Here is a 16,344-nt window from a genome sequence, read left to right as displayed (position 1 = left end):
AGAAGTTTGGACCAGAGTCTGATTCACCAGAGACCGGAGACTGGACTGGAGACGAGACCAGAGACCAGAGACCAGAGACGGGATCGGAGACAGGACCGGAGACGGGACCGGAGACCAGAGACGGGATCGGAGACGAGACCGGAGACGGGACCAGGGACGGGACCAGAGATGGGACCAGAAACTGGACCAGAGACGAGAGACGGGACCAGAGATGGGACCAGAGACGGGACCGGAGACGGGATCGGAGATGGGACCAGAGACCGGAGACGGGACCAGAGACGGGACCAGAGACCAGAGACGGGACCAGAGACAGGACCAGAGACGGGACCAGAGACCAGAGATGGGACCAGAGACCAGTCCTGTCTCTGGTCCCGTCTCTGGTCCTGAGACGGGACCAGAGACCAGAGCAGACCAGGGAGCGCAGCCTTAATCCTGTGTAATTAAATCCACTTAGACCAGATTAAGAGTCTCCTGTCGAGATTCATCCGTTTCACTCCTGAAGTAAAATTGTCAGGTCCAGACCAGGATTTGGACCAGGACTAGAACTGAACCAGGACTAGACCAGGCCTGGGAATAGAACCCCCACAGGGCAGATTAACTGAAGGCCACAGATGGACATTAGACCTGTCTGAGACCAGGACCGGGACTCGGGAGACTCAGGTGAGGATTCAAATTTAACCTCTCCACCAGAAAAGTGACAGAGTAGAGCTTTATCACAGTGAGTTCTGTGTGACCACAGTCCTAGTTAATGTCCCTCAGACCCCTGACCTTTAACCCCTGACCTGCTCATCTCTGGTTTACGGTCTGACACGTTCTGGTGATTCTGATTTGTTTCGGTCCAGACAGCCAAGAAAAAAAAACAGAAAAAAAAGTCCCAACTGAAAAATAATTAAATACTCAGTCCTGTGCTAAATGCTACTATACTGTCCAGTAGTACTATACTGTAGTATATATAAAATAAAAGTATATATACAATTCCCATGGTCCTTCAGTGAGCAGACGGGACCGGGACCACACGGGACCGGGACCGACCGGGACCGGGACCACACGGGACCGGGACCACACGGGACCACAGGGACCGGAGCCATGTCTGCGGCCGGCGCCTGGAGGAACAACAGCTTCAGTCGAGACCCTCCTCTGTCTGACCAGGGAGAAACCATCATCGGAGTTTATCTACTACTGCTGGGTAAAGCTAACACTGCACACGCTAACACGCTAACACTGTACACACATACATGCTAACATGCTAACACTGTACACACATACATGCTAACACTGTACACACATACATGCTAACACTGTACACACATACATGCTAACACTGTACACACATACATGCTAACACTTTACACTCATACATGCTAACATGCTAACACTGTACACACATACATGCTAACATGCTAACACTGTACACAAACACACCAATATGCTAACACTTACACACATATACATGCTAACACTGTATACCATGCTAACCTGTCGCCTCCACTTCACTTCCTGTGTTAAACAGCGCCCCCTCTCTGCTGTCAGACTCATTTTGGTCTTAAATGTTCGTATTAACCCTCTACATGATCCTGGGGTTTTTATTTCACTTTTGTGTCTGTAAATCAAGATCTGAACATTAATAACAGACAAATCAGGTCCTTCTTGATTGACAGGGTTGCTAAGCGCCCGCTCCTTGTTAAAGCAGCTGTGTGGGTGGGAGGGGGCGTGACCTTACAGATTGGCTCTTTGGTTGCTATGATACTCGCGCTCGGACACACACACACACACACTCTCTAACCCTCTCTCGTGTGTGTTCTCTCGGTTCTAGGTTGGCTCTCGTGGTTTGGGAACAGTCTCGTTCTGTTCGTTCTTCTCAGGCAGAGGAACAGTCTCGGTCCCTCTGAGGTTCTCACCTTAAACTTGGCCGTCTCTGACGCCTCCATCGCGGTGTTCGGGTACTCCAGAGGCATCCTCGAGGTCTTCAAACTGTTCGACCACACACACCTGTTCATCGCACACATCTGGACCTGTCAGGTACACACACACACACACACACCCACACACAGATACACACACAGACAGACAGACACACACAGACAGAAATACACACATACAGATACAGAGATACACACACAGAGACGGATACACACAGACACAGACAGACAGATACACACAGACACAGACAGACAGATACACACACACAGACAGACAGATACACACAGACAGACAGATACACACAGACAGACAAATACACACACACAGACAGATACAGAGATACACACACACAGACGGATACACACACCCACAGATACACACACACACAGAGACAGATACACACACACACACACACCCACAGACAGATACACACACACAGACAGATACACACACAGAGACAGATACACACACACACAGACAGACAGATACACACAGACAGACAGATACACACAGACAGACAGATACACACACACAGACGGATACACACACCCACAGATACACACACACACAGAGACAGATACACACACACACACACACCCACAGACAGATACACACACACAGACAGACAGATACACACACACAGACAGAAATACACACATACAGATACAGAGATACACACACACAGACGGATACACACACCCACAGATACACACACACACAGAGACAGATACACACACACACACACACCCACAGACAGATACACACACACAGACAGACAGATACACACACACAGACAGAAATACACACATACAGATACAGAGATACACACACACAGACGGATACACACACACACACCCACCCCTACACACACACAGAGACACCCACAGATACACACACAGAGACAGATACACGCAGACAGACAGATACACGCAGACAGACACACGCAGACAGACAGATACACGCAGACAGACAGATACACGCAGACAGACAGATACACACACAGACAGACAGATACACACACAGACAGACAGATACACACAGACAGACAGAGACACACACAGACAGACAGATACACACACAGACAGACAGATACACACACAGACAGACAGATAAACACACAGACAGACAGATACACACACAGACAGACAGATACACGCAGACAGACAGATACACACATACAGAGATACACACACAGACACACACGCAGAGACACACAAGCACACACACATGACCTGAAGAGGCTCATTTAACTCTCAGGTTCACCTGTGGTTTAACCTGGAAGGGGCGGGTCTCACCTAAAGGGGGCGTGCCTGACATGTATGGAGCATGTCTCACCTGTAGGGGGCGTGTTTCACATATATGGGGGTGTGAGTTCACCTGAAGGGGGCGTGCCTGACCTGAATGGGGTGTGGTTTCACTTGTATGGGGTGTGGTTTCACCTGTATGGGGTGTGGTTTTACTTGTAGAGGGCGTGTCTCACCCGTAGGGAGCGTGTCTCACCCGTAGGGAGCGTGTCTCACCCGTAGGGGGCCTGTCTCACCCGTAGGGGGCCTGTCTCACCCGTAGGGGGGGGCGTGTCTCACCCGTAGGGGGGGCGTGTCTCACCCGTAGGGGGGGCGTGTCTCACCCGTAGGGGGCGTGTCTCACCTGTAGGGGGCGTGTCTTGCAGGTGGACGGGTTCCTGACTCTGTTGTTCGGTTTGAGCAGCATCAACACACTGACTCTGATCAGTCTGTGCAGATACATCAAAGGATGTCATCCTAATAAAGGTACTACTACTACTACTACTGCTACTGCTACTACTACTACTGCTACTACTGACACTACTACTACTGCCACTACTACTACTACTACTATTACTACTACTACTACTACCTCTTCTGTTACTACTACTACTATTATATTATAATACATGTACTACTGCTACTTTGGTGTTCTGTGTCCAGTGCGGAACATTTCCCGGGGCAGTACGGCTGTGGCTCTGGTTCTGGTCTGGTCAGTGTCCGTGTTCTGGTCCGGAGCGCCGCTGTGTGGATGGGGCAGCTACAGAGGTCAGAGTTCAACCCCTGACCCCAACCCTGGGCACTGTCTCTCCCCTCTCACCTGTCTCTCCTCCCTCTCCTGTCTCTCCTCTCTCACCTGTCTCTCCTCCCTCTCACCTGTCCCTCCTCCCTCACCTGTCCCTCCTCCCTCTCCTGTCTCTCCTCTCTCACCTGTCTCTCCTCCCTCACCTCCCTCTCCCCTCTCACCTGTCTCTCCTGTCTCTCCTGTCTCTCCTCCCTCACCTCCCTCACCTCCCTCTCCTCCCTCACCTCCCTCTCCTCTCTCACCTGTCTCTCCTCCCTCTCACCTGTCCCTCCTCCCTCTCCTGTCTCTCTCCTCCCTCTCCTGTCTCTCTCCTCCCTCTCCTGTCTTTCCCCTCTCACCTGTCCCTCCTCCCTCTCACCTGTCCCTCCCCCCTCTCACCTGTCTCTCCCCCCTCTCACCTGTCCCTCCTCCCTCTCTTGTCCCTCCTCCCTCTCCTGTCTCTCCCCTCTCACCTGTCCCTCCTCCCTCTCACCTGTCCCTCCTCCCTCTCTTGTCCCTCCTCCCTCTCTTATCCCTCCTCCCTCTCTTATCCCTCCTCCCTCTCTTGTCCCTCCTCCCTCTCCTGTCTCTCCCCTCTCACCTGTCTCTCCTGTCTCTCTTGTCCCTCCCCCCTCTCACCTGTCCCTCCTCCCTCACCTGTCTCTCCCCTCTGACCTGTCTCTCCTGTCTCCTCACAGACAGGGGCTATGGGACGTGTGAGGTGGACTGGGCCCAGGCGGAGGTGTCGGTTCTGGCCCGTTCTTATATTTGGGCCCTGATTCTGGCCCAGTTCTTGGTGCCGGTTTTGGTGATGCTCTTCTGCTACGTGTCCATCATCCGCACGGTCAAACGAGGACACGCCCTGTCCTCTGAGGGGACGCTGAGCGAGAGACAGAGGAAGATGGAACGAGACGTGACCATAGTGAGTCCTGCACCTGTCGCACCTCTGTCACACACCTGTCGCACACCTGTCATACACCTGTCACACACCTGTCGCACCCTCTCCTGTCTGGATCTTCTCCCTCTGTCACGTCTCTCCTGTCTGGACCTTCTCCCTCTGTCACGTCTCTCCTGTCTGGATCTTCTCCCTCTGTCAGGCGGCACGGTGACTGAGTGGCATCACTCTTGTCTCACAGCAGAAGGGTTGGTTCGATCCCCGGGTCGCCCAGGCCTTTCTGTGTGGAGTTTTTCATGTTTCTCCTCGTGTCTGGATGGGTTTCCTCCGGGTACTCCGGTTTCCCCCATCAACCAAAACATGAACGCCCTTCGAGACAACTGTTGTTGTGATTTTGGGTGTTACAAAAATAAATGAATTGAATTGAATTGAATTGTCACGTCTCTCCTGTCTGGACGTTCTCCCTCTGTCACGTCTCTCCTGTCTGGACCTTCTCCCTCTGTCACGTCTCTCCTGTCTGGACCTTCTCCCTCTGTCACGTCTCTCCTGTCTGGACCTTCTCCCTCTGTCACGTCTCTCCTGTCTGGACCTTCTCCCTCTGTCACGTCTCTCCTGTCTGGACCTTCTCCCTCTGTAACGTCTCTCCTGTCTGGACCTTCTCCCTCTGTCACGTCTCTCCTGTCTGGATCTTCTCCCTCCGTCACGTCTCTCCACTTGGACCTTCTCCCTCCGTCACGTCTCTCCTGTCTGGACCTTCTCCCTCCGTCACGTCTCTCCTGTCTGGACCTTCTCCCTCTGTCACGTCTCTCCTGTCTGGACCTTCTCCCTCCGTCACGTCTCTCCTGTCTGGACCTTCTCCCTCTGTCACGTCTCTCCTGTCTGGATCTTCTCCCTCCGTCACGTCTCTCCTGTCTGGACCTTCTCCCTCTGTCACGTTTCTCCTGTTTGGACCTTCTCCCTCTGTCACGTCTCTCCTGTCTGGACCTTCTCCCTCTGTCACGTCTCTCCTGTCTGGATCTTCTCCCTCTGTCACGTCTCTCCACTTGGACCTTCTCCCTCTGTCACGTGTAACGTCTCTCCTCAGTGTCATACATATTCAGTGTATTGTATTTGTGTCGTAGGTTTCCATAGTGATCTGCACAGCGTTCATCCTCGCCTGGGCGCCGTACGCCGTGGTCAGCCTCTGGTCGGCGTGTGGATTCTCCGTTCCGAACCTCACCAGTATCTTCACTCGGCTTTTCGCGAAGTCGGCGTCCTTCTACAACCCGCTCATTTACTTCGGACTCAACTCCAAGTTCAGACGAGACGTGGTTCTGCTGCTGCCCTGCGCCAAGAACCCGACCAGGACCAAGACCGGACTGAGACCGGACCAGGGACCGAGGCGAAGACCCAAGCCCCGCCCCAAACTACCCCCAGACCCCGCCCACCAGCTCGAGGTGCCTAACCCCTACCCCCCCCTCCCCGAAGCCCACATGCCCTCCCCCTCCGAAACCGGATCGGACTTTGAGTGTGCACGGCTGTAGAAAAACCAGGACTGGACTGAAACTGGTGTAATGAAATGTCCTGCAGTGGGGCTTTAACCCTGTTCTACTGTGTGAAATGTCCCGCAGTGGGGCTTTAACCCTGTTCTATTGTGTGAAATGTCCCGCAGTGGGGCTTTAACCCTGTTCTATTGTGTGAAATGTCCCGCAGTGGGGCTTTAACCCTGTTCTATTGTGTGAAATGTCCCGCAGTGGGGCTTTAACCCTGTTCTATTGTGTGAAATGTCCCGCAGTGGGGCTTTAACCCTGTTCTATTGTGTGAAATGTCCCGCAGTGGGGCTTTAACCCTGTTCTATTGTGTGAAATGTCCCGCAGTGGGGCTTTAACCCTGTTCTATTGTGTGAAATGTCCCGCAGTGGGGCTTTAACCCTGTTCTACTGTGTGAAATGTCCCGCAGTGGGGCTTTAACCCTGTTCTATTGTGTGAAATGTCCCGCAGTGGGGCTTTAACCCTGTTCTACTGTGTGAAATGTCCCGCAGTGGGGCTTTAACCCTGTTCTACTGTGTGAAATGTCCCGCAGTGGGGCTTTAACCCTGTTCTACTGTGTGAAATGTCCCGCAGTGGGGCTTTAACCCTGTTCTACTGTGTGAAATGTCCCGCAGTGGGGCTTTAACCCTGTTCTAATGTGTGAAATGTCCCGCAGTGGGGCTTTAACCCTGTTCTACTGTGTGAAATGTCCCGCAGTGGGGCTTTAACCCTGTTCTAATGTGTGAAATGTCCCGCAGTGGGGCTTTATACCACTCTGACTGTTGCAGCGTCAGTTTTTCGCCTCATTTAAACTGCTTTAAGTTGTACAACATAAATAAAATAAAATGAATGAAACTGAGACTCCAAAAGTTTAAGATGTGTTTCAGGGTCAGGGGTCAGAGGTCAGGTCAACTATGACAAAAAATGATAATCTGTCACCACAGTCTGCACCTGCCACCCCCGACCTCATGACCTCTAACCCCAGGGACCCATGAGTCAAAAGAATATTTTTGTCTTTGTTAAACCTTTTTTAAAGTCTTAAACCTCAGAGTTCAGTATTAAACTTTGGGAAATATTAGTCACGTGATTCTTTCCGAGCCGCAGGAGTCACGCCGCTGAGTCTCCGGAAAATTCCGAGTGTAGCCGATTATTTTCGAGCGGAGCCGAGCGTTTCCGAGTGTTTCCGAGCGCCGCGGAGTGTGGAGCGGTGCGGAGCTGCTCCGGAGGCAGAAGCTGTGAACGCGGAGGAGGCAACAGCGGGAGAACGAGCCACGGACACCGGAGCCACGGACACCGGAGCCACGGACACCGGAGCCACGGACACCAGAGCCGCGGACACCAGAGCCGCGGACACCGGAGCCACGGACACCGGAGCAGATCCCGGGGAAGCTCCGGTCTGAGCCGAACTGAACCGACACAGAAACAGCAAGAAACACACGGTAACGGCGCAAGCACGGGGACATGACGTAATGGTACACAGCCGTGCACGAGACCGGGACTAAACCGGGACTGAACTAGGACTGGACCAGGACTAAACCGGGTTTACAAGCAGGTTGGTTCCTGCAGGTCTGAGGGAGCAGCTCTGTAGTACATACTGTAGTATTCAGAGGGATGTAGTACATACTGTAGGATTCAGAGGGATGTAGTACATACTGTAGGATTCAGAGGGATGTAGTACATACTGTAGGATTCAGAGGGATGTAGTACATATACTGTAGGATTCAGAGGGATGTAGTACATACTGTAGGATTCAGAGGGATGTAGTACATACTGTAGGATTCAGAGGGATGTAGTACATACTGTAGGGATGTAGGGTGGGTGATTCAGAGGGATGTAGTAGTGAGTACTTCAGAGTACTTTTCTGTGTGTAATATAGATTATCTATACTAGTATTAGAGTATATTGTCTGTATAGTCTGCTGTAAGTGTATTAGTGCAGGAGTAGTACTTGTGTTAGTACTGTAATACTGTAATATTACTGTAGTGTATTTCGGTGCAGAGTCGTTAGTGATAATGTGATGCTGTGTTACCATGGAAACAGCTCAGGAAACACAAAATGGCAGCTTCTTCCACACAATTTACGTACACACACGTACACGCACACATGTACACACACAAACAAGTACACACACATGTACACCCACACAAGTACACACACAAACACAAGTACACACACACCCCCACATGTACACACACACACCCACCCCTACACACACATGCACACAAGTACACACACATGTACACACACAAACACAAGTACACACACAAACACACCCCCACACACATGTACACACACACACCCACCCCTACACACACATGCACACAAGTACACACACATGTACACACACAAACACAAGTACACACACAAACACAAGTACACACACACGTACACCCCCACAGGTGTACACACACACATATACACACATGTACACACACACAGGTGTACACATACACACACATGTGCGCACACACACACACACACACACACACCCCTACATACACACACGTGCGCACACACACACACACACCCACCTCTACATACACACACATGTGCGCACACACACACACACACACCCCTACACACACGTACACACACACAGTAACATAAAATCTGACCTGTGTCTGAATCCCGACCAGAACCCCGGACCCAGGTCCAGGCCCCGCCCTCTCCCGGGCGTCAGGCCCAGGCCCCGCCCTCTCCCGGGCGTCAGGCCCAGGCCCAGGCCCCGCCCTCTCCCGGGCGTCAGGTCCAGGCCCCGCCCTCTCCCGGGCGTCAGGTCCAGGCCCCGCCCTCTCCCGGGCGTCAGGTCCAGGCCCCGCCCTCTCCCGGGCGTCAGGCCCAGGCCCAGGCCCCGCCCTCTCCCGGGCGTCAGGTCCAGGCCCCGCCCTCTCCCGGGCGTCAGGATGCCTCTGGTGACTCGCTGCATCGAGCCGCGGTTTCTCTGCAGAGGAGCCGTTCCAGAGGGAGTGTCCTCAGAGCTGGAATGTGTGACCAACAGCGCCCTGGCAGCGGTCATCAGACAGCTGGGGTGTCTGAGTAAGTACTACGAATACTACGAATACTACTACTGCTACTGTACTAATACTGCAGCGGTCATCAGACAGCTGGGGTGTCTGAGTAAGTACTACGAATACTACGAATACTACTACTACTACTACTGTACTAATACTGCTCTTATACTCATGTACCTGTGTGTACTTGTCCTGTACTTGTACTTATACTTGTGTACTTTGCGTACTCTCAGGCCGTCACGCGGAGGACGTGTTCGGGCTGCTCTTCTCTGAGGCTCACGGCGTCTCGCTCCGAATGACGTCGCTTCAGGAACGAGTCGACTCGCTCAGCGTCAAAGTCACACAACTGGACTCGACCGTGGAGGAGGGTGAGAACTAAACCAGGACTAAACCGGGACTAAACCGGGTCTGAACCAGGACTAAACCAGGACTAAACCGGGTCTGAACCAGGACTAAACCGGGACTAAACCAGGACTAAACTGGGACTAAACCGGGTCTGAACCAGGACTAAACCGGGTCTGAACCAGGACTAAACCGGGTCTGAACCAGGACTGAACCAGGACTAAACCGGGTCTGAACCAGGACTAAACCAGGACTAAACCAGGACTAAACCGGGTCTGAACCAGGACTAAACCAGGACTAAACCAGGACTAAACCAGGACTAAACCGGGTCTGAACCAGGACTAAACCAGGACTAAACCAGGACTAAACCGGGTCTGAACCAGGACTAAACCAGGACTAAACCGGGTCTGAACCAGGACTAAACCAGGACTAAACCAGGACTAAACCGGGTCTGAACCAGGACTAAACCAGGACTAAACCAGGACTTAACCAGGACTAAACCAGGACTAAACCAGGACTAAACCGGGTCTGAACCAGAACTAAACCGGGTCTGAACCAGGACTAAACCAGGACTAAACCAGGACTAAACCAGGACTAAACCGGGTCTGAACCAGGACTAAACCAGGAATAAACCGGGTCTGAACCAGGACTAAACCAGGACTAAACCAGGACTAAACCGGGTCTGAACCAGGACTAAACCAGGACTAAACCAGGACTAAACCGGGTCTGAACCAGGACTGAACCAGGACTGAACCAGGACTAAACCAGGACTTAACCAGGACTAAACCAGGACTTAACCAGGACTAAACCAGGACTGAACCAGGACTGAACCAGGACTAAACCAGGACTGAACCAGGACTAAACCAGGACTGAACCAGGACTGAACCAGGACTGAACCAGGACTAAACCAGGACTTAACCAGGACTAAACCAGGACTAAACCAGGACTAAACCAGGACTAAACCAGGACTTAACCAGGACTAAACCAGGACTGAACCGGGTCTGAACCAGGACTGAACCAGGACTGAACCAGGACTAAACCAGGACTAAACCAGGACTAAACCAGGACTAAACCAGGACTAAACCAGGACTTAACCAGGACTAAACCAGGACTGAACCGGGTCTGAACCAGGACTGAACCAGGACTGAACCAGGACTAAACCAGGACTAAACCAGGACTAAACCAGGACTAAACCAGGACTAAACCAGGACTGAACCAGGACTGAACCAGGACTAAACCAGGACTGAACCAGGACTGAACCAGGACTGAACCAGGACTGAACCAGGACTGAACCAGGACTGAACCAGGACTGAACCAGGACTAAGAGAGAGCTAAATCCGGTCTAGACTTGATGTGTTTTTCTTGGCTCTTCAGTCTCTCTTCAGGACATAAACATGAGGAAGGCGTTCAGGGGCAGTACCATTCAGGACCAGCAGGTCATGTCTCGAGCCTCAATCTTGCGCCCTCTGCTGGAGACGTACGAGCGTTGCGACCCCCCACCCCCACTGCACCTGCTCACCCCGTACAGGTGAGGTCCTGTCACTGCACCTGCAGTGGGAGAACAGAGCGAGAAACCGGTCCAATCACAGCGTCTCGTTTAAGTCACATGACTCTCAAACACAGAAGACTCTGGATCATTTAGCACCCTGAATGGGCCTGAATGGATCAATAACCCTGCCCTTGAGCAAGACACTCTCTGTACCTCATTTGCATATTGTTGTACCTCATTTATATATTGTTGTACCTCATTTGCATATTGTTGTACCTCATTTATATATTGTTGTACCTCATTTGCATATCCCCATACCTCATTTACATATTGTTTTCAGGGACGATGGTAAAGACGGAATGAAGTTCTACACAGATCCATCATATTTCTTCAGTTTGTGGAGAGAAAAAATGCTCCAGGCGACAGAGAACAAAAGGAAAGAGAAACGCCGACACAAGGTTCAAATACTACTACTTACTACTACTACTACTAGTGCTGCTACTTGTTGCTACTACTACTAGTACTACCACTACTAATACTACAGGAACAATAAAAGGTGATAAAAAGTACTTGTTCTATTTGTGCCTTTGACTGTTAAACGGTATGATCTGAGCTCAGTGCATTCTGGAAAGTGTAGTTTTTAGGTTTTTTTTGTTTGTTTTTTTCAGGAGCAGAAAAACACAGAGGAGACGTCAGGTCGAGAGGTCAAGAAGGTAACGCCCACATCCTGTGTCTTAAACGTGACCTCTGACCTCATGTTTAATGTGACCTTTGACCTCCCGTTTGATGTGACGTCTGACCTCATGTTTAATGTGACCTCTGACCCTAACCCTCTGCAGGTGTAGAGCGTGTTCATTTAAGTGTGTTGTTTGCGTGTGCAGGTGTAGAGCGTGTTCATTTAAGTGTGTTTGCGTGTGCAGGTGTAGAGCGTGTTCATTTAAGTGTGTTGTTTGCGTGTTAAGGTGTAGAGCGTGTTCATTTAAGTGTGTTGTTTGCGTGTGCAGGTGTAGAGCGTGTTCATTTAAGTGTGTTGTTTGCGTGTTAAGGTGTAGAGCGTGTTCATTTAAGTGTGTTGTTTGCGTGTGCAGGTGTAGAGCGTGTTCATTTAAGTGTGTTTGCGTGTGCAGGTGTAGAGCGTGTTCATTTAAGTGTGTTGTTTGCGTGTGCAGGTGTAGAGCGTGTTCATTTAAGTGTGTTGTTTGCGTGTTAAGGTGTAGAGCGTGTTCATTTAAGTGTGTTGTTTGCGTGTGCAGGTGTAGAGCGTGTTCATTTAAGTGTGTTGTTTGCGTGTTAAGGTGTAGAGCGTGTTCATTTAAGTGTGTTGTTTGCGTGTGCAGTAGTAGAGCGTGTTCATTTAAGTGTGTTGTTTGCGTGTGCAGGTGTAGAGCGTGTTCATTTAAGTGTGTTTGCGTGTGCAGGTGTAGAGCGTGTTCATTTAAGTGTGTTGTTTGCGTGTTCAGGTGTAGAGCGTGTTCATTTAAGTGTGTTGTTTGCGTGTGCAGGTGTAGAGCGTGTTCATTTAAGTGTGTTGTTTGCGTGTGCAGGTGTAGAGCGTGTTCATTTAAGTGTGTTGTTTGCGTGTGCAGGTGTAGAGCGTGTTCATTTAAGTGTGTTGTTTGCGTGTGCAGGTGTAGAGCGTGTTCATTTAAGTGTGTTTGCGTGTGCAGGTGTAGAGCGTGTTCATTTAAGTGTGTTGTTTGCGTGTGCAGGTGTAGAGCGTGTTCATTTAAGTGTGTTGTTTGCGTGTGCAGGTGTAGAGCATGTTCATTTAAGTGTGTTTGCGTGTGCAGGTGTAGAGCGTGTTCATTTAAGTGTGTTGTTTGCGTGTGCATGTGTAGAGCGTGTTCATTTAAGTGTGTTGTTTGCGTGTGCAGGTGCGTAAGGCTCGTAATCGTCGACAGGAGTGGAACCTGATGGCGTATGACAAAGAGCTGCGCCCTGACGCTCGCGTGTCGCCTTCGCCGTACGACTCCTCCCCTGACAGGTAACCCCACCCCCTGATCCTGGTCGGCAGCGAGGGCTCGCAACTCACAGGCAGGTCCCTGGTTGGAGTCCTGGGGCTTTCTGTGTGGAGTTTGTGTGTTCTCCCTGTGTCTGTGTGGAGTTTGCGTGTTCTCTCTGTGTCTGTGTGGAGTTTGCGTGTTCTCTCTGTGTCTGTGTGGAGTTTGCGTGTTCTCTCTGTGTCTGTGTGGAGTTTGCGTGTTCTCTGTGTCTGTGTGGAGTTTGCGTGTTCTCTCTGTGTCTGTGTGGAGTTTGCGTGTTCTCTCTGTGTCTGTGTACACAGTAGGTCAAATCCTCCAGTGAACATCTTGACAGTGACTAGACCAAGACCTGGAGATGTTCCCACTGCTCCTGGTTTAAGTCAGAGACACTGAAGCACGGGTCAAATGCAGGTTTAACCCAGATTTACTCTTAACCGAGCTGGGATCCCTAGCTTGGTCTCTCTGGTCTCTGGTCTAACCCTGGTCTTTGTGCTAGTCTCTGGTCTCTGGTCTCTGGTCTAACCCCAGTCTCTCTCTGGTCTCTCTGGTCCAGGTCGGGTTCTGGAGGATCCCTGAAGGACGTAGTCCAAACCCAGTCCTTGGACCGGGCTCTGAGGCCCAGTAACACAAACCCCGCCTCCACAAGACAACACTCTCTGGGACGCAATCAATCACAGCACCAGCAGTCAGCCCCGCCCCCTGCACCGGCCAATCAGAGTGCAGCACGGACCGCTGCCAAAGAAAAGTACAATCTGCACTTTGGTCTGATGTTACACATCTGTGTCAGATGCCCTGCCGCGCTCACATATTCGTGCTTGTATATTTCCCTCTGTGATGTATGAGGGACTCTAGACCTGCAGTTTATGTAGAACATGCAAACTGCAGATCTAAACCACGTCTACAACAGGTCTACAACAGGTCTACAACAGGTCTACAACAGGTCTACAACAGGTCTACAACAGATCTACAACAGGAGTAAAACTGGTCTAAAACAGGTCTACAACAGGAGTAAAACAGGTCTACAACAGGTCTACAACAGGACTACAACAGGTCTACAACAGATCTACAACAGGTCTACAACAGGTCTACAACAGGTCTACAACAGGAGTAAAGCAGGTCTACAACAGGAGTAAAGCAGGTCTACAACAGATCTACAACAGGTCTACAACAGGTCTACAACAGGGGTAAAACAGGTCTACAACAGGAGTAAAGCAGGTCTACAACAGATCTACAACAGGTCTACAACAGGTCTACAACAGGTCTACAACAGGAGTAAAGCAGGTCTACAACAGGAGTAAAGCAGGTCTACAACAGATCTACAACAGGTCTACAACAGGTCTACAACAGGGGTAAAACAGGTCTACAACAGGGGTAAAACAGGTCTACAACAGGAGTAAAGCAGGTCTACAACAGGAGTAAAGCAGGTCTACAGCAGGTCTACAACAGGTCTACAACAGGAGTAAAGCAGGCCTACAACAGGTCTACAACAGGTCTACAACAGGAGTAAAACTGGTCTAAAACAGTCTTAACCAGGTCTCGAAGAGGACTATTCCAGGTCTAATCTAGGACTAACGCAGGTCTAAACCGGGTCTAAAAGTGGACTAGAGTTTATATAGTGTTATAGACTTGTTGTAGATATGCCATTGCTTTCCACATATTGATGTCGATTTTCAGTTTGATTTTGATTCTGATTCTTTTTGATTTTGATTCTTTTCAGACCAAATGAAATATTTTTGTGCTGATTTCATGAACATTTACCTCAAAACATAAGCCCGTCTTTTTCTGTCAGTCCTGCTCCAAACCAAAGACCATGTGCTGTGAACCTCCTCAAGACAACTGGACATCCATCCATGTTCTTCCTCTTATCCAGGGCTGTGTCACGGGGGCAGCAGTCTAAACAGGGACTCCCAGACTTCCCTCACCCCAGACACATCCTCCAGCTCCTCTGGTGGGACCCCAAGGTGTTCCCAGGCCAGAGAGACATAGTCCCTCCAGTGTGTCCTGGGTCTTCCCCGGGGCCTCCCCCCAGTGGGACATGCCTGGAACATCTCCCCAGGGAGGCGTCAGGAGGTATCCTGAGCAGCCCAGCCACCCTGCAGAGGAAACCCATTTTGGTCGCGTGTATCTGCGATCTTGTCCTTTTGGTCATTACCCAGACCTCATGACCATAGGTGAGGTGAACGTAGATTGAAGTAAATCGAGAGCTTTGCTTTTGGACTCAGCTACTTCTTCACCACAACAGACCCATACAGCGACCACATCACTGCTACAGGTCCTGGCTCAAAGAAGCATCAGGACAACATCATCTGCAAACAACAGAGATGAGATCCTGTGGTCCCTGAACTGGACACCCTCCGGCCCCTGACTGCGCCTAGAAATTCTGTCCATAAAAACTGCTCCGGTCATACAGGCACTGGACAGCCCTTAGCAAAGGGCCCCAGACCCCATACTCCCCCAAAGGACACCATGAGGGACACGGTCGAATGCCTTCTCCAGATCCACAAAACACATGTGGACTGGTTGGGCAAACTCCCATGAGCCCTCGAGGACCCGATGGAGAGTATAGAGCTGGTCCAGTGTTCCGCGACTGGGACAAAAACCACACTGCTCTACTTGAATCCGAGGTTTGACTATTGGTCGGACTCTCCTCTCCAGTCCCTGGAATGGAGAGGAGGTCCATTCAGAGGAACTGGGGACCACCACCCTGGTCTGCCAGTCCAGAGGCACTCTCCCCAACTGCCACGCAATGCTGCAGAGACGTGTCAGCCAAGACAGCCCCACAACATCCAGAGACTTTAGGTACTCGGGACGGATCTCATCAACTTTCGGAGCCTTGCCACTGAGGAGCTTGACAACCACCTCGGTGACTGTCCGATAGTCCTCCTCCATGACCTCCCCGAACTCCTCCCAACCCCGAGTTTTTGCCTCTGTGACCGCACGAGCTGCAGCACGCTTGGCCTGATGGTACTCATCAGCTGCCTCAAGAGTCCCACAAGCCAACAAGGCTTGATAGGACTCCTTTTTCAGCCTGATGGCATCCAGTACTTCCAGTGTCCACCACCGGGTTCGGGCGTTGACGTTGCAACAGGCACCGCAGACCTTACGACCACAGCTACAAGTGGCCGCATTG

General features: G+C 51.1%; 2 protein-coding genes across 2 annotated transcripts in view; both read left to right on the top strand.

Moving 5' to 3' along the window:
- Positions 1-1,086: 1,086 nt before the first annotated feature.
- On the top strand, positions 1,087-6,405 carry LOC117378264 (opsin-5-like). The gene is made up of 6 exons (XM_033974820.1): positions 1,087-1,186; positions 1,814-2,019; positions 3,590-3,689; positions 3,867-3,971; positions 4,686-4,909; positions 6,004-6,405. The coding sequence occupies exons 1-6, from the start codon at positions 1,087-1,089 to the stop codon at positions 6,403-6,405; spliced, it is 1,137 nt and encodes a 378-aa protein (XP_033830711.1).
- A 2,879-nt stretch (positions 6,406-9,284) lies between these two features.
- LOC117378254 (actin-binding protein WASF3-like) overlaps positions 9,285-16,344 on the top strand; it is a 10,734-nt gene continuing 3,674 nt past the window's right edge. Inside the window, exons 1-7 of the mRNA XM_055222463.1 lie at positions 9,285-9,426; positions 9,635-9,769; positions 11,118-11,271; positions 11,573-11,690; positions 11,901-11,945; positions 13,107-13,216; positions 13,768-13,959. Of these exons, the coding sequence (XP_055078438.1) occupies positions 9,294-9,426; positions 9,635-9,769; positions 11,118-11,271; positions 11,573-11,690; positions 11,901-11,945; positions 13,107-13,216; positions 13,768-13,959 (887 nt within the window). The 5' untranslated portion in view covers positions 9,285-9,293. The remainder of the gene's footprint in view (positions 9,427-9,634; positions 9,770-11,117; positions 11,272-11,572; positions 11,691-11,900; positions 11,946-13,106; positions 13,217-13,767; positions 13,960-16,344) is intronic.

Source organism: Periophthalmus magnuspinnatus, chromosome 1 (assembly GCF_009829125.3).
Source record: "Periophthalmus magnuspinnatus isolate fPerMag1 chromosome 1, fPerMag1.2.pri, whole genome shotgun sequence".
Taxonomy (NCBI): Eukaryota; Metazoa; Chordata; class Actinopteri; order Gobiiformes; family Gobiidae; genus Periophthalmus; species Periophthalmus magnuspinnatus.
Note: the sequence above shows the minus strand (reverse complement) of the source record. Positions and strands in the feature narration are given on the sequence as shown.

Coding starts and splice junctions, on each gene's coding strand:
- LOC117378264 (XM_033974820.1), top strand. CDS start 1,087: ATGTCTGCGGCCGGCGCCTGGAGGAACAACAGCTTCAGTCGAGACCCT. Junction 2,020..3,589: donor CACACATCTGGACCTGTCAG/GTACACACACAC, acceptor CGTGTCTTGCAG/GTGGACGGGTTCCTGACTCT. Junction 3,972..4,685: donor TGGATGGGGCAGCTACAGAG/GTCAGAGTTCAA, acceptor GTCTCCTCACAG/ACAGGGGCTATGGGACGTGT.